The sequence below is a fragment of the Schistocerca americana genome, chromosome 3 (genome assembly GCF_021461395.2).
Source record: "Schistocerca americana isolate TAMUIC-IGC-003095 chromosome 3, iqSchAmer2.1, whole genome shotgun sequence".
Lineage (NCBI taxonomy): Eukaryota > Metazoa > Arthropoda > Insecta > Orthoptera > Acrididae > Schistocerca > Schistocerca americana.
The window spans coordinates 184517379-184542054 of NC_060121.1; the positions used below are offsets into that span (position 1 = coordinate 184517379).

The following is a 24676-nucleotide window of genomic DNA, read 5'->3' on the forward strand; positions in this document are numbered from 1 at the left end:
AACAATGCCTCCACTTCCACAGCTTTCCACCTATTCCACACCAGTAAGTCCCATCCACACAGCCTTGCCACCCGTGGCTATCGCATCATGGGCCTGCCGCCGTTGGATAAGCAGCTGAGCAGCTCACTCATTTGTTACATAGTTTAATTCTTAATTTCTTTGCGTGTTTTTGGTTCTTGCATTGTTTAATTCATAAATTTCGGGCGTATTATAGTATTTGAGAGTGTAGCATCGTGTTTTAGTACCTGAATAGTGTAATTTCGCTTAGTCTCCTTCCGCCGCCGAGCAGTGTCAGCAGTGCGCAAGTAGCAGCATTACTGGATTTACTAGGCAATCTTGTATTTTAATAACCGTTTAAATTTTGTCGATTTGTTTGCGCTCTCTGTAGATTAGTTCAGACGTTCTTAGCAAAACAGTTTTTAGCATGGATAGGGACTGCAACTGCTGTGTTCGGATGCAGGCTGAGTTGGCATCCCTTCGCTCCCAGCTTCAGGCAGTGTTGGCTTCGGTCACACAGCTTGAGGCTGTTGCCAATGGGCATCACTGTGGGGGTCAGGATGGGGGTTTGTCGGGGACGGCCAGCTCGTCCCACGCATCCCCTGATCGGACTACGACTGTGGTTGCCCGGGATACTGCCCACATTGAGGCTGATCCCTCACCTGTGGTAGAGTGGGAGGTCGTTTCAAGGTGTGGCAGGGGGCGAAAGGCATTCCGGAGGGCTGAACGGAAAGCCTCTCCAGTTTGTCTGACGAACCGGTTTCAGGCTCTGTCTCAGGCTGATACTGATCTTCGGCCTGACATGGCTGCTTGTCCTGTTCCAGAGGTTGCCCCTCAGTCTGCCAAATCCGGGCAGTCGCAGAGGGTGGGCTTACTGGTAGTTGGGAGCTCCAACGTCAGGCGCGTAATGGGGCCCCTTAGGGAAATGGCAGCAAGAGATGGGAAGAAAACCAATGTGCACTCCGTGTGCATACCGGGGGGAGTCATTCCAGATGTGGAAAGGGTCCTTCCGGATGCCATGAAGGGTACAGGGTGCACCCATCTGCAGGTGGTCGCTCATGTCGGCACCAATGATGTGTGTCGCTATGGATCGGAGGAAATCCTCTCTGGCTTCCGGCGGCTATCTGATTTGGTGAAGACTGCCAGTCTCGCTAGCGGGATGAAAGCAGAGCTCACCATCTGCAGCATCGTCGACAGGACTGACTGCGGACCTTTGGTACAGAGCCGAGTGGAGGGTCTGAATCAGAGGCTGAGACGGTTCTGCGACCGTGTGGGCTGCAGATTCCTCGACTTGCGCCATAGGGTGGTGGGGTTTCGGGTTCCGCTGGATAGGTCAGGAGTCCACTACACGCAACAAGCGGCTACACGGGTAGCAGGGGTTGTGTGGCGTGGGCTGGGCGGTTTTTTAGGTTAGATGGCCTTGGGCAAGTACAGAAAGGGCAACAGCCTCAACGGGTGCGGGGCAAAGTCAGGACATGCGGGGACCAAGCAGCAATCGGTATTGTAATTGTCAACTGTCGAAGCTGCGTTGGTAAAGTACCGGAACTTCAAGCGCTGATAGAAAGCACCGAAGCTGAAATCGTTATAGGTACAGAAAGCTGGCTTAAGCCAGAGATAAATTCTGCCGAAATTTTTACAAAGGTACAGACGGTGTTTAGAAAGGATAGATTGCATGCAACCGGTGGTGGAGTGTTCATCGCTGTTAGTAGTAGTTTATCCTGTAGTGAAGTAGAAGTGGATAGTTCCTGTGAATTATTATGGGTGGAGGTTACACTAAACAACCGAACTAGGTTAATAATTGGCTCCTTTTACCGACCTCCCGACTCAGCAGCATTAGTGGCAGAACAACTGAGAGAAAATTTGGAATACATTTCACATAAATTTTCTCAGCATGTTATAGTCTTAGGTGGAGATTTCAATTTACCAGATATAGACTGGGACACTCAGATGTTTAGGACGGGTGGTAGGGACAGAGCATCGAGTGACATTATACTGAGTGCACTATCCGAAAATTACCTCGAGCAATTAAACAGAGAACCGACTCGTGGAGATAACATATTGGACCTACTGATAACAAACAGACCCGAACTTTTCGAATCTGTATGTAGAGAACAGGGAATCAGTGATCATAAGGCCGTTGCAGCATCCCTGAATATGGAAGTTAATAGGAATATAAAAAAAGGGAGGAAGGTTTATCTGTTTAGCAAGAGTAATAGAAGGCAGATTTCAGACTACCTAACAGATCAAAACGAAAATTTCTGTTCCGACACTGACAATGTTGAGTGTTTATGGAAAAAGTTCAAGGCAATCGTAAAATGCGTTTTAGACAGGTACGTGCCGAGTAAAACTGTGAGGGACGGGAAAAACCCACCGTGGTACAACAACAAAGTTAGGAAACTACTGCGAAAGCAAAGAGAGCTCCACTCCAAGTTTAAACGCAGCCAAAACCTCTCAGACAAACAGAAGCTAAACGATGTCAAAGTTAGCGTAAGGAGGGCTATGCGTGAAGCGTTCATTGAATTCGAAAATAAAATTCTATGTACCGACTTGGCAGAAAATCCTAGGAAGTTCTGGTCTTACGTTAAATCAGTAAGTGGCTCGAAACAGCATATCCAGACACTACGGGATGATGATGGCATTGAAACAGAGGATGACACGCGTAAAGCTGAAATACTAAACACCTTTTTCCAAAGCTGTTTCACAGAGGAAGACCGCACTGCAGTTCCTTCTCTAAATCCTCGCACAAACGAAAAAATGGCTGACATCGAAATAAGTGTCCAAGGAATAGAAAAGCAACTGGAATCACTCAATAGAGGAAAGTCCACTGGACCTGACGGGATACCAATTCGGTTCTACACAGAGTACGCGAAAGAACTTGCCCCCCTTCTAACAGCCGTGTACCGCAAGTCTCTAGAGGAACGGAGGGTTCCAAATGATTGGAAAAGAGCACAGATAGTCCCAGTCTTCAAGAAGGGTCGTCGAGCAGATGCGCAAAACTATAGACCTATATCTCTTACGTCGATCTGTTGTAGAATTTTAGAACATGTTTTTTGCTCGCGTATCATGTCATTTCTGGAAACCCAGAATCTACTATGTAGGAATCAACATGGATTCCGGAAACAGCGATCGTGTGAGACCCAACTCGCCTTATTTGTTCATGAGACCCAGAAAATATTAGATACAGGCTCCCAGGTAGATGCTAATTTTCTTGACTTCCGGAAGGCGTTCAATACAGTTCCGCACTGTCGCCTGATAAACAAAGTAAGAGCCTACGGAATATCAGACCAGCTGTGTGGCTGGATTGAAGAGTTTTTAGCAAACAGAACACAGCATGTTGTTATCAATGGAGAGACATCTACAGACGTTAAAGTAACCTCTGGCGTGCCACAGGGGAGTGTTATGGGACCATTGCTTTTCACAATATATATAAATGACTTAGTAGATAGTGTCGGAAGTTCCATGCGGCTTTTCGCGGATGATGCTGTAGTATACAGAGAAGTTGCTGCATTAGAAAATTGTAGCGAAATACAGGAAGATCTGCAGCGGATAGGCACTTGGTGCAGGGAGTGGCAACTGACCCTTAACATAGACAAATGTAATGTATTGCGAATACATAGAAAGAAGGATCCTTTATTGTGTGATTATATGATAGCGGAACAAACACTGGTAGCAGTTACTTCTGTAAAATATCTGGGAGTATGCGTACGGAACGATTTGAAGTGGAATGATCATATAAAACTAATTGTTGGTAAGGCGGGTACCAGGTTGAGATTCATTGGGAGAGTGCTTAGAAAATGTAGTCCATCAACAAAGGAGGTGGCTTACAAAACACTCGTTCGACCTATACTTGAGTATTGCTCATCAGTGTGGGATCCGTACCAGGTCGGGTTGACGGAGGAGATAGAGAAGATCCAAAGAAGAGCGGCGCGTTTCGTCACTGGGTTATTTGGTAACCGTGATAGCGTTACGGAGATGTTTAATAAACTCAAGTGGCAGACTCTGCAAGAGAGGCGCTCTGCCTCGCGGTGTAGCTTGCTCGCCAGGTTTCGAGAGGGTGCGTTTCTGGATGAGGTATCGAATATATTGCTTCCCCCTACTTATACTTCCCGAGGAGATCACAAATGTAAAATTAGAGAGATTAGAGCGCGCACGGAGGCTTTCAGACAGTCGTTCTTCCCGCGAACCATATGCGACTGGAACAGGAAAGGGAGGTAATGACAGTGGCACGTAAAGTGCCCTCCGCCACACACCGTTGGGTGGCTTGCGGAGTATCAATGTAGATGTAGATGTAGATCCACAGTGAAGAGCAGTTCGTCTTGAAATATACCAATGGTCTCACTGAGGCCTTCCCAGACCGTAATTACCCTTCCAACCTTGTACAGAAACAGATCTCTCATGCCTTATCTCTCCAGTTAACCCCCAGCCCCCAAAGTCCCACTGTCCAGCCACAGCAGAACTTCCCCTTGTGACCCAATATCACCCAGGACTGGAGCATCTAAATCACATTCTCCGCCAGGATTTCGACTACCTCTCGCCGTACCCTGAAATGAGGAATGTCCTAGCCATTATCCATCTCACCTCTCCCACACTAGTGTTCTGCTGCCCACCAAACCTATACGTTATTCTTGTCATTCACTACACAATCCTGCTTGCAAACCCTGCCTCATGGCACATATCCTTGTAATAAACCTAGGTGCAAGACCTGCCCCATATATCCTCCCACCACCACTTACGCCAGTTCGGTCACAAACATCACCGATCCCAACAAAGACAGGGCTGCCTGTAAAAGCAATCATTTGTTCTATAAGCTAAGCTGCAATCATGATGCATTCTATATGGGTGTGACAACAAGCTGGCTGTCCGCACGAATGATCACTGACAAACCACGGCCAAGAAATAGCTGGACCACTCAGCTGCTAAGCACGCTGCCTGACAATGTTTTCACAGCTTGTGCCATCTGGATCCTGCATATGAACACCTGTTTTTCTGAAATGCTCATGTGTGAGCTCTTGCTGCAATATATCCTACATTACCATAACCCCCATGGGCTTAACCTTCATCAGACACTGTCCTTCATCCCCTTCCCTTTTCTTACTCCAGCGCTACACAGTCTTCTGTTCCACCAATGCATCCAGCCTTTTTACTTCCTTCCTTTTCCGCTCCTTTTCTCCTCTCCCATCTAACCTCCTGTCAGCACCTAGTGCTCTGTACTCTCCCAGTCTCATCCATGTATGCTCCCACAAACAGCACTTTACCGTCCTCCACTTTTAACCTGGTACACCTCTCCCACCCCAACCAAGCTCTCTCCTTACTCTCACCACACAGATTGCATCTCCCACAGATGCTTGCAGTCTGGCCTCAGCAGTCAGGAACAGAGGTCGTGCCTGTGTGTGTGTGTGTGTGTGTGTGTGTGTGTGTGTGTGTGTGTGTGTGCTTATTCCAGAGGAAGGCCTTTTGGTCGAAAGCTTACTTGTTTACCAGCTTGTTTGTATTTGTCTGTGCCTCAGAATCTTCACTAAGTGGCAAGTAGCAATCTACCCTCCTCAAAATATCATCATTGTGCCCATTGTCTGGAAAATTTCACGTAGGAATAAAGCAATCTGTGATTCAGATAAGTGTTTTTTTTCCTGAATCTGTGCTGATCCTCTGGGATAAGCTTGTATTCCTCCAGAAATGTTGTGATGCTAGAGGTAGGAATTTGCTATAGGATCCTGCAGACAGACAGACATCAGCAATATTGGTAAGTAATTCCATGCATCCAGTCCTCACCCCTTTTGTAAACAGGACTGGCCTGCACCCAGTTACCTATTTGCCCAGTTGCCTATTTGCAACGCAAGAGATTCTAAATAAATACAAGCTAGGAAAGAAGGCAATACTGCACTGTCCTCAATGGAAAATATACCTAGAATTTTGTCTGAGTGTTATGAACAATACCTGTCACAGTTATCATTCTTCCCAGTATGTGTTTCAGATGATTTTACCTCCACCAATTGAATTTGTTTCAATTAAAAAAAAAAGCACAGATGATTTATATGTACGACTATGGACAACCTGTTGCACTGTCAGGTGATTGATAACTACTCGTGCATCAAAAGTATTATTCTTAACACTGCATTCACCTAGACCTAGAGCATAATGTTCGTGATTTGCTTCAATGGCTCAGGCTTTTCCCTATATATTTTACCCACTTTTACTCAAAACATCATGGTGCATCTTTATGCTTATAAATTAAATATTGTAAAAATTGCCACCAACACCACACCACTCTTCACTCAAACAACAAAACCTTCAAAACTAAACTATATGTCAATAATGACATCACTTGGATGCTTCCTTGCCAAGACTAAAAGAAAGAGGTTTTTTTCCTGAAGCAGATCTCACAGATGATGATAAAATTGTGATGATCACGTAATAAACAGATTCTGTATTGTTCTCTTTTCTAAAATTCATCACATTTAAATTGTTCATGGTTTGCTATTGGTGGTTATTTGCTCCAACTTTTCGCATAAATCATTAATATTCAGGAGACAATTTTAAAAGCCATGATTTCTCAGGAATCACAAATGATCTTGTTGCTTACAGAAAGGAGTAACGTATAAGGATGAGCAACAAGACACCCGGTAATGATTAAAAATCCAACTCCAGTTGCAACAACGGTATATTTGATATATCTGGTTTCCACCCTGGGCAGTGTCTAACCAAGCGATAATAGTTAAAGCCAAAGATCTGGAATGTTACTATCAACTCTTGTTATTGAATAATGACCTACACTAGGGTCAAAACATGCTTTGTCTAATACACCACTGTTCATCTTGGTGGTGTGTTTTTGTCACTGCTTTCATTAGATAGTTGTGAACTGGGTTATGCACAGAAATGGGAAAAAAACTACTAGCAGTAATGTGTACAGGTGCCTCACCTGGAGTATGAAATACATTTTGTATTCTTGTTGCAGCATGAAGAGTTGTTGGGTGATATACAATGGCAAATGGGCTGTGCCGAGCCATGTTCCCTGGTGGGGTATGGCCCATATCTTCAGGTACGGTGGATCAGTACACTATGGACCTACGACTAACCTCTTAACATATTGATCTGCTCCCCACGCCGTATGTGCAGTGCATTTTTAAAAAACTAATGATACTGTTGGCTGTGAAATCCTTAAGGTACCCTTTCCTCATAGAGCAAGAGTTCTGTTTTAAGTGTATCTTTTTGGGCGAAGGTGGCTCTAATGGATGTGTGTATAGTACTGAGTCATGTTTGTGCTATACTGAAGGGAGGGGATGAAATCTGGTGATGGCGGATAGCCGACTCATCTCCATTAGCGCCAACAGAGCTGCTGACAATGTCAGCACGCAACGGATAGATTACCACAAACGCATGACCTCATTCCACAAGATATTTTGGGAAGTTTTGTACAAATTTCCTGGATTAAATTCTGGTGATCACGAACTTTACACGACCATGTCTCCTCCTCTTTCCAGCCAAATAATGATGGCACAAATGTCTTTCACACTGTGATTCAAATTGGCTACTTCTGAGCCAAGCATCACTGCACAGGATGTGAAGTGAGATTATCCAAAATGTTGCAAAGCTGCAGAACATTGTACACTTTTCGCCACAAAACGGAACGGGGTCCAAATGCGATTCTGTGCCACATGAAAGTACCAAGGCCACATGAAAGTACCAATGCGGAAATATTATGCTATGATAAGACAAACAAAGAAAACATTAATAAATTGTCTGATAGTGCATAGTAATCAATCGTACTGTAATTGAAAAATGAAAATAATCAATTATTCACAACATAATGTAAATGGATAGATCAAAGAATGTGCTCACCAAGTGGCGGCAGAAGAACACACACACACACACACACACACACACACACACACACACACACACACAAAGGTTTAACTTTTGCAAGTTTTCAGAGACAATGGCTCCTTCTTCTGGCAGAAGAGTTGAAGGGGAAGGAAGAGAGGGTGAAGGAAAAGGACTGGAGAGTTTTAGGGAAAGGGGTACAGTTCAGAAAAGTCACCCAGAAGCCCGGGTCAGGGGAGGCTTGCCATACGGAATAAGAAGGAAAGACTGGTAGTTGGGGACTGAACCAAATGAGATTTGAAAACCTGAGACCTTAAAGATGGAAGACACGGTAATACATAAGACGGAGATTGCTGCTTAAACACTGTGCACGAGTTAATAAGAGCGAAAAGCTAGGTGCATTGTATGTAACAGAGGTGGGAGGGGGGGATGGAGAAAAATAGACAGGTCAGAAAATGAAAGATGCAGAAAACTAAAACGGAGTGAAGAAAGGAGCAGTTACTGTGAAAAAATGCTGAGACAGAATGGAATTAACGTTAATTAAGGCGGCCAGGTGGGTAGCAAGAACCAAGGACACGTTGTCGCACTAGTTCCCACCTCCTGAATTCTGAGAAACTGGTGTCTGGGGGACAAACCCAGATGTCGCGTATGGTGAAACAGCCACCGAGGTCAAGACTATCCTATTGTAGAGCATGTTGGTAATAACAACAAATGTACTTACATTTTGACAGTTGCCATCCTTTCCATATCAAACGTTCTCTCCCATAGAGTCTTGGCATTGGAGGCAGATGTATTTGTTCGGATGCAGGCTCTTTACAGCAATACACCACCAATCTCATGTCAGCCTTCACTGGACATAATTCTCCCAACAGTCTAGTTCTAAAGCAGATTACCTGATCCATCACATCCAATCCTGTTACTGCTGATCTCTTCAAAAAACAACTTTGGTGCACACCACTTGACACTCAGTGTTGTCCTAGTCTTGAATGTTTTAATCAGCTACTTTGACAAGGCAATGACTTACTAAACTCAAGCCCTGAAATGAGATCCATTCTGTCTGGGATTTTGCCCACCACACCTAAAATAGCTTTTCGTCGCCCTACCAATCTCTGCAACATCCTTGTCAGACCCTATGCTACTTCTGCACCCATCTCCCTACCCTATGGCTCCTACCCCTGTGACTGTCCCCACTGCAAGACTTGCCCTGTGTACCCTCCTACCACCACCTATTCCAGCCCTGTAACTGGCAAAAAATATACTATCAAGGGAAGAGCCACCTGTGAAAGTACACATCGTATATCAGCAGTTATGTAAACATTATTTGGCCTTTTACATCAGCATGAGTATCACCCAGTTATCAATCAGGATGAATGGGCATAATCAGATGGTGTATACCTGCAACACACACTATCCTGTTGCAGAGAATGCTCTACGACATGACAGCCATTACCTCGGTGCCTATTTCACCACACACACCATCTGGATTCTTCCCCCGACACCAGTTTCTCAGAACTCTGCAGGTGGGAACTAGTGTGACAACATGTCCTTGGCTATTGCCACCAAACTGGGCTTAATTTACGTTAACTCATTCCATCTCAGCATTTATTCACAGCTAGTACTCCTTCCTTCACTTCATTTTAGTTTTCTACATCTTTCATAACCTGTCTATTTTTCGTCACCATCCCTCCCACCTATGTTACATAGAATGCACTTAGCTTTATTCTTATTAACTCGTGCATGTTGTTGTTGTAATCTCTGCCTTGCATATTACCCAGTCTTCCACCATTAAGCTCTCAGGATTTCAAATCTCGTCTGGTGCAGTCCTCAGCAATCAGTCTTTCATTCTCATTCTGTCCAGTAAGCCTCCCTTACTCGGGGTTCTGGATGACTTTTCTGAACTGTATCCCCTTCCCTAAATCTCTCCAGCCCTTTTCCTTCCTTCACCCCACTTCTTTCCCCTACAACTCATCTGCCAGAAGAAGTAACCACTGGCTCCGAAAGCTTGTAAAAGTTAAACCTTTTTGTTCTCCTGCTACCACTTGGTGAGTAGGTTTTCTTTTATCTATCCATTTACATTATACTGTAATTGATGTATTACAACCAAATTCCTGGGCACTGATGATGGCTGAGGATCATTTCAAAGACAAAACACTTTTTTTTCATTAAGTAAATTGGTTTTCCCAAAGCACATACCTATGACTATTTCTGCCTGGTATTGGTTTGAGGTTGCCAGAAGACTTATGATTGGAACTGAAATACAATTTCACAACGGGAAAGAATGCTATATCCCTTTGCTATTTCCATAATCACTATAATGAGTAACCAGCAGACAGATAAGAACAAATTATCTCTCCAGAACATGCCAGTAAAGAGTTTGTGACTATTCTGCTTCTACAGTTGGTCACCATTATTCACAATAGTTAGGAATTTCTTCAGTATGCTGGCAGCAGAAAGACTGAAATTAACATTAGTGTTACAAAAGTCATATTCAGTGACAAAGAAACACTACCTAAGGCACCCAGTCTACCCTAACAATTCTATATAATTCTATATAAATATATATATTATATATAATTCTATATAAGTATTCCAATAACCGAAATTGCTTCATTAGCATGAACTATTGGGAACTGGATAACAGATGCTGCATACCAATCACATGCCTAGCTCAACTTGTAACTGGCCATCGCTGTATCTGAACACTTTTCCTAGTTATGCTTTAACGTCTTATATTTGCTATAAAACTGAGGATAGAACTTCATGAGGTACCCTTCTTGCATTCCTTCGATTTGACACCCAGTTACATCTCATCTCTGAAGGGTGGACAGTACATACCGAGTTGAGCATTACAAGACGTCTGGACTTGCTGAAGAAGTAGATTAGATATATGGAAATATATTCATCCCACTATCCATGTAGTAGGCATTTGATAGTACTGTAGAAAATGTTTGGTAACATTTATCTTTCTATAATTTCCTGACATGTCACTCCATGATCCAGCTAAAGCCACTTTAATCTTCCAGGGTGTATACCTGGGGGGGGGGGGGGGGGGGGATGAAAAGAAAAGAAAGAAAGAATCCCGTATTTCCCAGTAGTTAAAAAACACACTTTTCCCCAGGTGTAAATACGTGGAAATACACTTTTTCCGTGTTAAGTGGATGTATATTTTCCCTCGGAACTGTAAAACTTATCAGTCATTTCAATAGTTAACGTTTTATACACCGTCGCTGAATTTCCCGGCAGTTTATAAACTGAAACTCAGAATGAGCAAAAAAAGAAAAGAAAGGCTTTGGAAAGATCCTTGACATGAAGCATCATGGGGTCAATTCTAGCATTCGATTCCACTCGTCGGCTTTGAGCGATGACGTCAAATCTGAGGCAGAACGCTGCATAGAGGCAATCTTTGAAAGCAACTGATCATATTCGTAAAGGAACGAAGGGGTAGCATACGATAAAATTACAAACAGATTTCATTTACTTAGTTACTTCGCCACAAATTATATCAATAAGAATTAAATGTTAGCAAAATAAATAAGAACGGAAAAGCAGAAGTGTACATGTCTGAAATAAACTATCGTAATTTATGCGTGTAAGAAAAGCACAGAGAACCTTTAAATCAAGTACAGTACATCGCATAATGAAGTCACAATGTTATGAATCAGCGTTAACTTTTAATACTAATTATTAAATCTAACAGGACAAGTAAGTAATGAAAATTTACAAAAAGTAGGGTCGAACAAGTATACATTAATTCCAACCATTCCACGGTTAGTTATTTAGATCGTTTTAACAACAAGCGTGTGCACTAAAGTGTTACAGCATTTCTACATATGGTATTACTATCTTCATTACTACGAAAAAGAGAAAAATTTGGAAGCTGTACCTACAATATTTATTATTTTTTCATAGAGGTTCTGAGAGTGAGAAGAAATCGGAAATCCTACAAAAACATACTTCACAGATTTACTGCAAGTGTTCAAAAATTATGAACCATCAAATACTTAGAATCGGTAACTAGAATTGACCCATATAGAATGTCAGTTATGGTTAATGACTGCATTTTTTAATAATCCGGAGTAGTTTTAGAGAGCAATCACAAACGTAGAAATGCTATTACGTTTCAGTGCACACAACTGCAAAAATAATTTACATATGGATCATGAAGCGGTTGGAATCTGTAACTGGAATTTACCGACATACGTTAATTTTAGTTATCGGTTCCAGTATTCTTTATAATATTTTTATTTATTTATTTATTTATTTATTTATTTATTTATTTATTTTAGATATTCGTTAGTCATGTACCGGCTTTTCTTTTGGATTGATGTGACGGTTTCTCTGCATTTTATGCAACTGATTCGTATTTGTTGTCATTCATTTCATTTTCCCGTTTTTGTGATACATTTTGGTTCCTCTCTGCCCAAAACCCAACTTTTCTGCACTTCTCCCGTTAGCTTTAATTTTACTAGTAATTATTGAATCTATGTTAAACCAGTATGACTTCACCATGCTTTTTGCTGTAATGCAATTTAAAGGTTCTCTGTGCTTTTCTAGTAGCAAAAAGTATGAGAATACTTCTTACCAGACATGAAAATTTGTTTTTAATTCTTGCTCTTAATCATTTTCGTTATCTACAGTTCGTTTCGATATAAATCATTATTAAGTAAATAACTTTGAAAGTAATGCTTTTTAAACGATCAATTGCAATATTTTCCCATGACCTGTTACAATTCGTTTCAGCAGTTGTCAGAGAGTGCCAGAAAACTACATTACTGTGCCTTCGCAGCTACGATGACGTAGGTAGACTGTATGTTCGTACATTTATGGCATTAAGAGATCTTATATTACATCATAAATGAAACAGGACATCAGAGGATACTCCAAGAGCATGGGAATTTTGTAAACCATACTACAATGCATAATTCGGCTTTAACAGCACATTCGTATGTCCAGATTCAAGAAGTAGTAGGCCCCAAGCTGATATTTAACTTTTCAGTGCGGTTTTCAGAATGCAAATTTTCTTCGAGTACCAGTACTGTACTATCTCATGTTTAGTTCTTTATTATAGCATAATGCCGTACGTCCCAAAAGATAACAACGTGTACAGTAAAAACTCTAAACAGTCAGTTTCTGTTAACCGTCACTGCTGTAACAGCATAATAATACTCTAATAACAAAATGCTCTAAGGTGCAGTGACGCGTTCGCTTTGTTTATTTACTCTATTTTAGTGGGAAGTGAATGTACCAGCACGCCGTAGAATGGTACATAAAATATGACCTTCAGTTGACGTGCTAACACATCTCCCCCTTTTCTTGTCTTTGTCTCATTTGTGAGTCAATAATCGCCACTGGATTGGTTTCCAGTTGTGGCGAGAAGACTGTAATTGTCGCAGTGTATTTAGCAGGCTGTGCCGTGTTACGTGTTTTCCACTTGAATAAGCTTTATTGACTAATATTTTACACTACCGTATTTAGTGCAGGTGTGTGTGATACAGTGACTTGATAAAATGTGTGAAAAACGTAAACGTGTTGTTTTAGGACTTCATCAAAAACTTGAAATTATAAAACACTTAAAAAGGGCGAAACTGCGCAAGTGTAGCGCTGATTTATGGTATTGGAAGAACAACAGTTAACGATATAAAACGTGATGCTGATAAAATAGAACAACATGTGTCAACAATGCAGAGCATGGATGGAGATGTGCGAACAAGAAAGACAATGAAACCTGCAAAATATGATGAATTGGACACTGCAATGTACTGATGGTTTATACAAGCAAGAAGTCAGGGGATTCCACTTTCAGGGCCTATAATAATGGCCAAGGCTGTTGAAATGAACAACAAACTTGATGGTGACTCGTCTTTTAAAACAAGTATCGGATGGCTCGACAAGTTTAAATTTCATCATGGCATTCGCCAACTTGATATCAGTGGAGAAAAACTCAGCGCGGATAGCTGTGTAATTGCTGAGTTCCGGGAACAATTTAGAGAAAAAAATCGCTGAATTGAATCTTGTTAGGGAGCAAGTTTACAATTGTGATCAAACTGGGCTTCATTGGAAGGCTTTACCACAAAAGACATTAGCATCACTCTCTAATAAAGCTGCTCCAGGTTTCAAAGTACAAAAAGACCGCATCACTGCTATGGTTTGCTCAAATGCGACTGGCAATCATAGGCTACCCCTACTTGTGATTGGGAAATCAAGAAAACCTCGTGCATTCAAGAATTTGAATGCTCTCCCTGCACAATACTATGCCCAGAAGAGTGCTTGGATGGATCAATCAATTTTTTCTGACTGGTTTCACAAACAATTTGTATCTCAAGTTAGAGCACATTCGGCCGGGGGGGGCGGAAAAAAAAAAAAAAAAAAAAAAGCGCTTATACAATGCCCCAACGCACCCTACTTGTGAAATGAAAAGTGATGACAGCAACATAACATGTCTTTTTCCTTCCAGCAAACACAACTTCACTTATACAGACCATGGATCAGGGAATCATCGAAACCATGGAACGTCGTTATAGAAAAATATTTATCGAAAGTTTGCTCTCATCTGATGAATCAACATCTATAAAACAGTTTTGGAGGTCTTACAGTATTAAGGCTGCCATTTTCAATGTTGCCAGTGCATGGAGCGATTTGTCAGTGTCAAATCTCAAGAACGGCTGGAATAAACTTTGGCCTCAACCTAGAGGTGAAGAATCGGAGGAACCTGAGTGTGTGACAGTTGACGAGATGGTCAATTTGTGCAATAATTTACAAATCAGCACAAATTTGACGTCAGAAGAAGTATCAGAGTGGTTAGAGTGTGACAAAGTGGACGAGGGTTATCAAATTTTGAGTGATGACGAAATTGTTGCCAGTGTAAGTGCCACCAAAGAAGAATAAGAAGAAGAAGAAGAAGAAGAAGAAGAAGAAGAAGAAGGGGCTGATGAAGACGAATGTTCAAACCATGAAGAAAAACAAACTATTAGCCATTCAGAGGCCGAAACAATGCTGTCCAAGTGTATACAATGGTTTGAAAGTCAAGAAGAGGCTAATGCAACGCAGGCACTACTGCTCCGAAAAATACGAAAAATTGCCGCAGTGAAAGCTCGAACATCAAAAAGGAAGAAGAAATTGACTGACTATTTCCAAGCTAGATAAACTATTTCATCTATAAGTTTATAGTACAGTACAGTACTGTACATTACGTATTTTGCAACTTTTGCAGCTACTGTGCGGATGTTTTTATCATGTAATAAATAGTTTTATTTGCTATTACAATCGTATTTAATTTGTTTTCGCTCCGAAATATTATTATTTTACTGTGAGTGATATGTGTCTATACATAAAATAATTGATTGAGGTTATGTTTTGGAGGAATACAGTGTTTCTGGTATCCACCTATTCGCTCAACCGTCACAACCACGGTCCCGAAGATGACGGTTAATCGAGTTTCCAGTATACTTGTAATTGCACAAGCAGTTGACACTAGCCAATAGTGTTTCAAATGAATTGACTGCCTCTGCGCAAAAGATTACTCAAAGCCAAATTTTTTTAGCAACTCGACAAAAATAATTTCATTGTTCTGCATGGCAATTAATGGCCGACTGCCAAAAACCTGGAAATGAAAATCAGAAAAACTAATAACATATTTTAGCCTTCCATAATTATGTGAACATTTTAATTCACTTTATAGCTCCTGGTCACAGAAATCCGCTCTGTTCTTGAGAGCTGTAAACCCAGAGAATACAGCAAAATCACTAAACGTAAACACGGTTCACGTAGAGACTACCCCTCATCCCATTACAATTCAGACTGCTCTGCGCATGCATAAGTCTGGCATCCAGAAAAATGTTTGCAGTAACATCTGGCTGCTTGTTGCTACTGATGATACAGCTCGTGCATAATTACTTTAAGTAGCCAAAAGTGGGAGATGGTACATCTCATACGCAACTCAATTGCACATGCGCAGAAGCCCGCTGGCAACTGCCCAAACGAACTTAATGTTAATCATCGTGACATCACACCCACTGGAAGAAGGTGGTTGTTAAGAAATATTGCGTAGTCTTCATCCTAAGGCATTTGACACATTTTGCTGCTGACAAACGCTTTTGTGTGTGCTGTGTTTTGTTGCGTACTTCCTTTGCAACTGAAGTTCTATTTATTTTTTCCTCTTATTTTTTATTGCTGCAGCATTATATTGCAGTAACGAGCTAAAGTAAAATTCTTTGTTAGAATATCAGTTCTTACCAGTAAAAACTGTTATCATTTAATGAAAACTAAAGCAATTAAAAATTCCAGGAATTCTTAAAAATTTTCGAGCTTTTCCCGGTCTTATCCTGGACGAAAAAATTCCCATGTTTTTCCCAGATCGTATACACCCTATATACAGAACATCAGTAAACATTGTTTCTATTCAATGTGCCTTTTAATAATGACAACATATCCTATCTGCAGTAATCTTTCTGTTATACACCAAAAAATACGAGAAAACCAGTTTTATGTTATATTTCACGTAATATTGCCTTCTCTCTCTCTCTCTCTCTCTCTCTCTCTCTCTCTCTCTCTCTCTCTCTCCCCCCCCCCCCCCTCCCCCCTCCCCGAAGCCTCTTTTTCCCTCTCCCTCAGAGCAATTAAGATAGTTTTGACTGATTACATGCTACTCCACTGGCACAAAAATTATAAAGCATATACACTGAAGAGCCAAAGAAACTGGTACACCTGTCTAATGTCATGTAGTGCCCCCACGAGCACGCAGAAGTGCCACAACATGATGTGGCATGGCCTCGACTATTGCCTGAATCAGTGCTGAAGGGAAATGACATCATGAATCCTGCAGGGCTGTCCATAAATCCATAAGAGTACGAGGGGGTTGAGGTCTCGTCTGAACAACACATTGCAAGACACCCCAGATATGCTCAATAATGTTCATGTCTGGGGAGTCTGGTGGCCAGTGGAAGTGTTTAAACTCAGAAGCAAACTCTGTAGCAATTCTGGATGTGTCGCATTGTCCTGCTGGAACTGTCCAAGTCTTCCGAAATGCACAATGGACATGAATGGATGTAAGTGATCAGACTGGATGCTTACATATGCACCACCTGTCAGAGTCGCATCTAGACGTTTCAGGGGCCCCATATCACTCCAACTACACATGCCCCACACCATTACAGAGCCTCCATCAGCTTCAACAGTCCCTTTCTGGCATGCAGGGGCCATGGATTCATCAGGTTGTCTCCCTGCACATACACATCCATCCGCCTGATACAATTTGAAATGAGACTCATCCAACCAGGGAACATGTTTCCAGTCATCAACAGTCCAGTTGGTGTTGATGGGCCCAGGCAAGGCGTAAAGGTTTGTGTCTTGGAATCATCATGGATCTTTTTCTGGCCGCAGCAATGTCAGAGATTTGATGTTTTACCAGATTCCTGATATTCATGGTACATTCATGAGATGGTCGTACAGGAACATCCCCACTTCATCGCTACCTTAGAGATGTTGTGTCCCATCGCTCGTGTGCCGACTATAACATCATGTTCAAACTCAATTAAATCTTGATAACCTGCCATTGTAGCAGCAGTAACCAATCTAACACCTGCACCAGACTATACCAGTTTCTTTGGTGCTTCAGTGTATATCAGCATATTACAGTATTTTAAGTGTGTATCTGAAACTATATACCCACCTTTTAATTGTCTCAGAGTGAAATAATCTAATTGTGAATGGTTGCTTGGTTTGGATGAGGTAACTAGTACTTCCAAAGTGTGATGAATATTAGCTACTCCACTTGTGACATATGATATGTAGTCTGTATGGGTTTGGAGAAGGCAAGTGAGAAAGTAAATAGGCAGTGAATTATTTTAATACTTTGAAAAATAGTCTGATAAAGAAAAGCTTTTTTTTTCTTTTTGTTCTTCTTTGTCTTCTTCTTCTTCTTCTTCCTCCCCATTTCTGCAACTTTTTGAACTGCGCCTACTAACTGAATCTGATTTTACATTTGATGATAGTTTACAAAAATAGTATTCATGCACAAGGCAGAAATAAAATACTTTTCCTTTTGCACAGTTTTCCTACAGAAACTGGAGAAAAACAGAAACTGACAACTTAAGAAAGTGAACATAGATTCCATTCTGTAACTCTTCTGCTACTTAACAGTGCATTATCTTATTGAGTGTTCTAAAAATCTTTCACATAATTACATAAAACATTAACTGAATTTTCAAAATGTTCAAATGGGTGTGAAATCTTATGGGACTTAACTGCTAAGGTCATCAGTCCCTAAGGAGGAGGAGGATATTAGTGTTTAACGTCCCGTCGACAACGAGGTCATTAGAGACGGAGCGCAAGCTCGGGTGAGGGAAGGATGGGGAAGGAAATCGGCCGTGCCCTTTCAAAGGAACCATCCCGGCATTTGCCTGAAGCGATTTAGGGAAATCACGGAAAACCTAAATCAGGATGGCCGGAGACGGGATTGAACCGTCGTCCCCCCGAATGCGAGTCCAAGTCCCTAAGCTTACACATTACTTAACCTAAATTATCCTAAAGACAAACACACACAGCCATGCCCGAGGGATGACTCGAACCTCTGCCGGGATCAGCCGCACAGTCTATGACTACAGCGCCTTAGACTGCTCGGCTAATCCCGCAAATTCTCCATTGGTGTTTGGCAGAATATAATAATAATAATAATAATAAACAGGAAACAGTTACTAATGTTCTGTAAAATTACATCTATTTGGTCAGAAAATGACTTTCGGCTTCTTATGCCATTTACAGGCACTGTGATTGGAGCAGAACCATTAGGAATGACAATTCAGTGACAAAAGGTGAATTGTTCACTTACTGCAATGTTTAAAGATACATTAATTTTGTCCAGTATCTAATTGCCAATTATATTGCAGACAAACAACTATTAACGCTCAAGAGCGCATGCCTTTTTTTGTAACACGAATGGGCAGGTGTACTTTGTACACATGAAAAGAGTAACTGTCTTTACGTTACCCAGATAAACATGTATGAGCAAAATCACAATTTAATTAGTTTAGTTCAATCAAGCAATGACAAAATAAACTTACATTATATGAGCTAAATCACTGTTTAATTAAACAATAATAAAATAAACTTTCAGTGTATCACTACTTCGCTGTATACAAGTGTCACCCCACAATAACAACCCACTCAAAGTAGTGATGACTCACTCGAAGTATTAAATAGAGTAGTTGCATCAGATCCCAGCCAGACACTTATTCAATTGCTAATTGTCTCTTAGGGAACTGTCTCACTGTGGGACTGCACCGGTAGCTCGGAATTTGGCTCGTTTTCTTGCACGGATCATAAATTTTTTCTAATCTAGCTCGCTTTTTATTTTATATTACCACTGCACATTTGGCCACATAACAGCACAATTTATCACTCTGTTAGCCGAAGCAGCAATGAAGGAATAGGTACCAGTTCACAGTTGTAAAACCACAAAGGAATGGTACAAGAGAATATTATTTGTGGTTGATGCACTTTGTACATAGGCATGCCCACTCGAGGGTTAAAATAGTACCGATTTTTTTAAGATCAAACTGAATAAGGTTCTAAGACAGCCTGCTTAATAAAATGACACTACTTACTTGTTTCTTTATAAAATCTTCATTTATTGCACAAAGAGCATTTTCGGAATCACTCAATCTCTGCTGGTGTGCATTTATATTCATTTGTGAATAATTTAATCCAGATTCCCTTTTAAGACCATTGATTAATTTAAACAAATTATCACTGCAATAAAACAATTCAGATTGTATTATCACCACCATCACTGCCATCATCAGCACTAAAACAATAAATAAAATACTTCCATACATACTTTTCAAATAAAATATGTCTTGTCTTCTTAAATGACTGGAAAAAGTTATTCTGCTTCCAAACAGTTGCTTTTTTAATATTTATGACTGCTTCTTTCAATTGCCTCCATGACAGTTTTGTGGAAATGCCCTTGTCAACTGAAATCTGACCTAATATGTTTACAAGTACACTGTGTAACATATCATCTTCCATTGGGTTTTGCAATTGGGTGTGCATGAAAGCCTGAAATGTACATGAACAACTGTTTTATTGTTGAGTCAATAATAAAAAAATCTAGGTTTTCTTAGCCTAACATTGAAATATAACATTTATAAACACGTTGAATAAAAATAACGTGAAATAAGAGAAAGAAAAATAAGAAGAAGCAAATTTTTCCATGACATTGCTAGAACACTGATTACCTGTTATATTAGAATGTATATCAGAAACTACCAGCAATTTAGCTAGGAATATGAACTGAATGACACCAAGTGGCACTGTTCACTATTAAGACTGAACTGTAATGGCCTATTTGCTCAGGCCTACTTGCTCTGGACACAAGATGACTTGGTGGCAGGTAAGAATATAAGAAAGCAGTTAAGCAAATTGTTTCAATACTTACTCCAGTCTTCACTCGGAGCACTACACTGACCACTGGAGAGCTTGTGGGGTATGTATTCTGAACACTGCTCGCAGCTTGTCACTTTTGTTATTGGCATACTTCAGTAACTCTAATTTTCATATATGTTTATCATAATTTATATTACTTTCATTACACATACAATTAATAAAATCTTCAGGTAATTCTTGGGTGAATGTACAAATTCAAATATCATCATTGTTGTTGTCATCCATTTGATATCCACTGCTGGGTGAAGGCCTTGTCTAGACTTTTCCATGTAACGTGCGTCTGTGATACTCTTGAGTCTTTCTCTAATGACATCTTTTTCACTTTTAATTAAGTCATCATCTCTGTCTTTTCTCATCTGCAGGAATCCAGCAAAGACTTTCCTTTCCCCATCTTCATCCATTCATCTGGATATATGTGCCATCCACTTTCATTCTTCTTCTTCCTCTTCACTTCACCAAATAGTATGGGCACTTGCAGTATATTCAGGACTACTTTTATTCATTCAATTTAAGTTTTATTCCTATCACAATTATATCTTTCACTACAGTTTGTTCCCTGACCCCATTTGTTTCTTATTCTGTAACAACTAATAGCTCTCGAGATTCATCTATCTATTTCCTCACAAGTCACTGAGGACACATTCGTTTCTGAATGGTTATTGTGCTGAAGGTCCACACCCCACAGTAGAGACTCAAAACTGGTTATAGACACTAATACTTTCAAAATTTGCTTCATTAAATTCTTCCATTTGTTATTGAAGTTTATCTGTACTCAAAACAACGTCATCTGCATAACGAAGGTGGTTCAGACATGTTACATTAGCATTCATTACATCTTCATTTTCCCCGTTCAAAGAACTGAAAACTTCCTCTAGGAGAGCTGATTAGTTTTAATGATATAGATTTTCTTTCATTCACTGCATTCAATTCTAAATTCCTTATTTTTCTACTCATGTCTAATGGAGACTGCACCATTGACGTGTACATTCTTCAGTACATTAACAGGTTGAATCAGTTTATTCATTTCTCAATGGCTGTCAGAACAGATTTAGTTGGAAGTGTATATAGCTTTCCCAACATCTACAAATCCAAGAGATAAAGTAGCAATTCATTGCCCTGTTCTTTGTTTGCAAGTTTTCCACTGTTCTATATCCAGCTTGTTTCTTTATTTGATTGTAATCAACTGTCATTTATGTGTGTATATGGTGATAATTTTAGTGAATCTCTTAAGCATTATTAGTTGGAAGCAACAGATTTTTAGTTAACTTAAAAGGAAGGTCAGCGTTGGCCGTAATATTGATGGTTTATTGATAGCAAAATCGATTTTCAATCACATAGTGACAATCTTCAGCGCTGTGGTGTACAAATTAAACTCATAGACACTGGTATCAAGTTATCAGTAACCAAAACTAAGAAGCAATCACAATAACTAATGGGTTATTGCGATTGCTTCTTAGTTTTGGTTACTGATTACTTGATACCAGTGTTTATGAGTTTAATTTGTACACCACAGCACTGAAGATGATCACTATGTGATTGAAAATCGATTTTGCTATCAATAAACCATCAATATTACGGCCAACGCTGACCTTCCTTTTAATTTAACATGTATGGTCGTTGTGCACACAGCACTCCATGGAGTCGCCAATCAATAGATTTTTAGTTTCCAACAGCTTGCATCCCATTTCATGTGAAGTATAACATTTGCACCAGCATCCCAGTTTTGGGGCACTGGTCTGCAGACATACTATCAATAATTTTGCGGTAGTTTCTTTGGTAATGCTTTGCCTCCAGCTAGAACCATTTCTACTCAATCCTCCATGCACTTGCTGGGACTTTTCCTGCCTTCATGCCTCAAATGGTTTTAAATAGTTCACCCGGGATTGCATCTGGAATGACTTTATTTCTTTTATCAGCTATCAGTATTTTGCCTTTTCTCTCTCAAACAACACAAACTAAATAAGTATTGTAATGTTTACACGTTTTCCAGTGCTGCTAGTTACTGTATCATCTGCCATCTTAACTGAGGAAATGTGATGTATAAACAACGTTTCTGTTTTGTCATATTCAAACTCTTACTTTTTTCAATCATTTCTCTAATACAATTTTCGTATTTTACATTGTTTTCTTGAAACTCTTGTGCTCATTGCAATAACTCTCTTGCTTCATTTCATTTCATTTCATTTCAGAATTTCTTCTCATTTGTTGTGTCTGCAATACCTTTTTCTTTTGGATTCCAATGATTAAATAATTGCCTCTTTAATTTGTACCTGTACAATATTAAGTTTCCAAGATGGCAAAACATGTTGCTTAATTTAATTTAATACACCCCCCCCCCCCCTTTCTTGGACAAACACTCATCATCTAAATTTCTGTTTTCCTTTTCTGATGAGTTCATGTTTCTTTCTAGCTTTGTATCTACCTCATTCCATATCCGACAAATCCATGATCTCCTGAAATCTTTATGTGGTTTAGGACTGTACATCCTGCACAGTTTCTTTACTGTTCGATAAAATACAGTCTATCTCATTTGCTGACTGCCTAGTTCATATGCCATTTGTTTTCTTCTGAAACAAGTTTTAAGGACAAAACAATCTTCAAGAGATATATGACTAATTCCTGCCCTATGACATTTCTGCTGTCATGCAACAGTTTCCCAATGAAAAATCACTCTTTTGTTTTTGCTCTACTTTCACATTCATGTCCTTCATTACCATCCTGTAATGGGATTTTCTGTCATTCATTACTTTCTGGAACTCTTTATAGAAGTCTTCTACCTCTTCATCAGAATGTGAGAATGTTGGTGCAAAGACTTGAATGAACTCCACGGAATATCTTTTGTTTCAACCCCACAGAATATCTTATTTTTAATCAATCTTGCTATTCTGTCGAAAAGTGCTTCAATGCATGAAGGAATGAAGTCTTGTTTACAATAAAGTCTACAACTTAATATCATCACTGCTCTATTCCTTTGTAATGAAACGTACATTGTAATTTTAGTTCTGTTTGGTCTTCTGTATTTTCACTGCTGTGCTGATAGCTGTACTATATCCCATCTGCAGTTAGCGAGTCTGTTTTTGTGCAACACGTAACACATTTAGCCTAGAACAAGCAAACTGACTATCACTGTCTGCACTACGGATTAGTGAGAAGCCTACCCATCTTTTACCCCTGTTAAGCAATCCATCAAAACAGTTACCTAACGAACATCAATAATGTCAGTTGAATGTAAGATATTATTTTATTTTGGTAAGTCACAATATTCAGTTCCACAGATCTATAATAAAAGCTTTACAACATTATGAAAAGAATTGCTACTCACCATATATAGGAGATGTTGAGTCACAGAAAAATACAAAAGAAACATTTCTAAAAATGTGAGCGTTCAGCCACACACACACACGGGAGAAGCAATCTGGGTGATGGCGATAAGGAGGAGGCTGGGGTGGGGTGGGGGTTGCAGGGTAGGAGTAATATTATCATTATTCCATCCTGGATTTTCCACTGTATAATTAAAACTTACTACATTCTGGCCCAACTTATCACTTTCTTTTACATGTGCAACAATATTCTACAAGTAGTCTATGAGAAAAGTTTATGTAACATTAAAAGGATACAAAAATGGTTTTAATATTTCAAAGAGATCTAAAGGGAAATGTGATGAGTATGTAATTAATGCATGGAAACCAAGTAATAAAGGCACAACATTTTTTGAAAACTTAAGAAGGAGTCTTGTAATGTGACAGACTCATTGCACAAATGAGACTTAACTTTGGTGAGTATGTGCTAATGTTGGTGCATGTTAGTGTGCTGTAAGGATGCATTGGGACAGCAAGCAACAGCAACCCCATAGGAAGCAGGTACTCAGTATACAATGGCAGTAACACAGTGGTTCTAGTAGTCGAAAGTGGATAATGGCTTCTCTCTTGAAGATGAGCAGTATGGCAGTGCAGATGTCATGTAAGGCTCATAGATATAAATGCGGTCACTGCATATAGACAAACATAAAGAAAATTATCTTGAACTTATTATTTTTCACTTCTTACATGCTAAAACACAACAGGAAAGGGAGAAAAAGAAAAGCCTATACTGATCCGCCACCATTCACTGAACAGTGGGTAGCAGAGTGTACATGTGGGAGTGGAAACGGGCCTTGTGTGTAAAATTACAAATATGTTGCAAAAGCTGTGGACACTGAACTGAAAAGACGAGCTCTTGCTAACAAAAGAAACCTCTGTCGAGGTGGTAAATGGCACATATAACATACAAGTGATGCGCCCTGTTTTTATACAGATAGCACTGAGTATGTACTGGTGGGTGACTGTCTGCAATAGCTGAAATTTTGTTTATGGTCCACTAGATAGGGTTATGATTAATGTTCAGAGAACGACATTAGATAACTGAATACCATCACTTTCAT

General features: G+C 40.1%; 1 protein-coding gene across 4 annotated transcripts in view; it reads right to left on the bottom strand.

Moving 5' to 3' along the window:
* LOC124605437 overlaps positions 1–24676 on the bottom strand; it is a 122520-nt gene that overhangs the window by 19208 nt on the left and 78636 nt on the right. For all 4 annotated transcript variants that reach the window (XM_047137105.1, XM_047137104.1, XM_047137107.1 and 1 more), the window contains 2 exons: positions 19649–19869; positions 19416–19560 (listed from right to left, as the gene is read on the bottom strand). In XM_047137105.1, coding sequence (XP_046993061.1) covers positions 19416–19560; positions 19649–19869 — 366 coding nt within the window. The remainder of the gene's footprint in view (positions 1–19415; positions 19561–19648; positions 19870–24676) is intronic.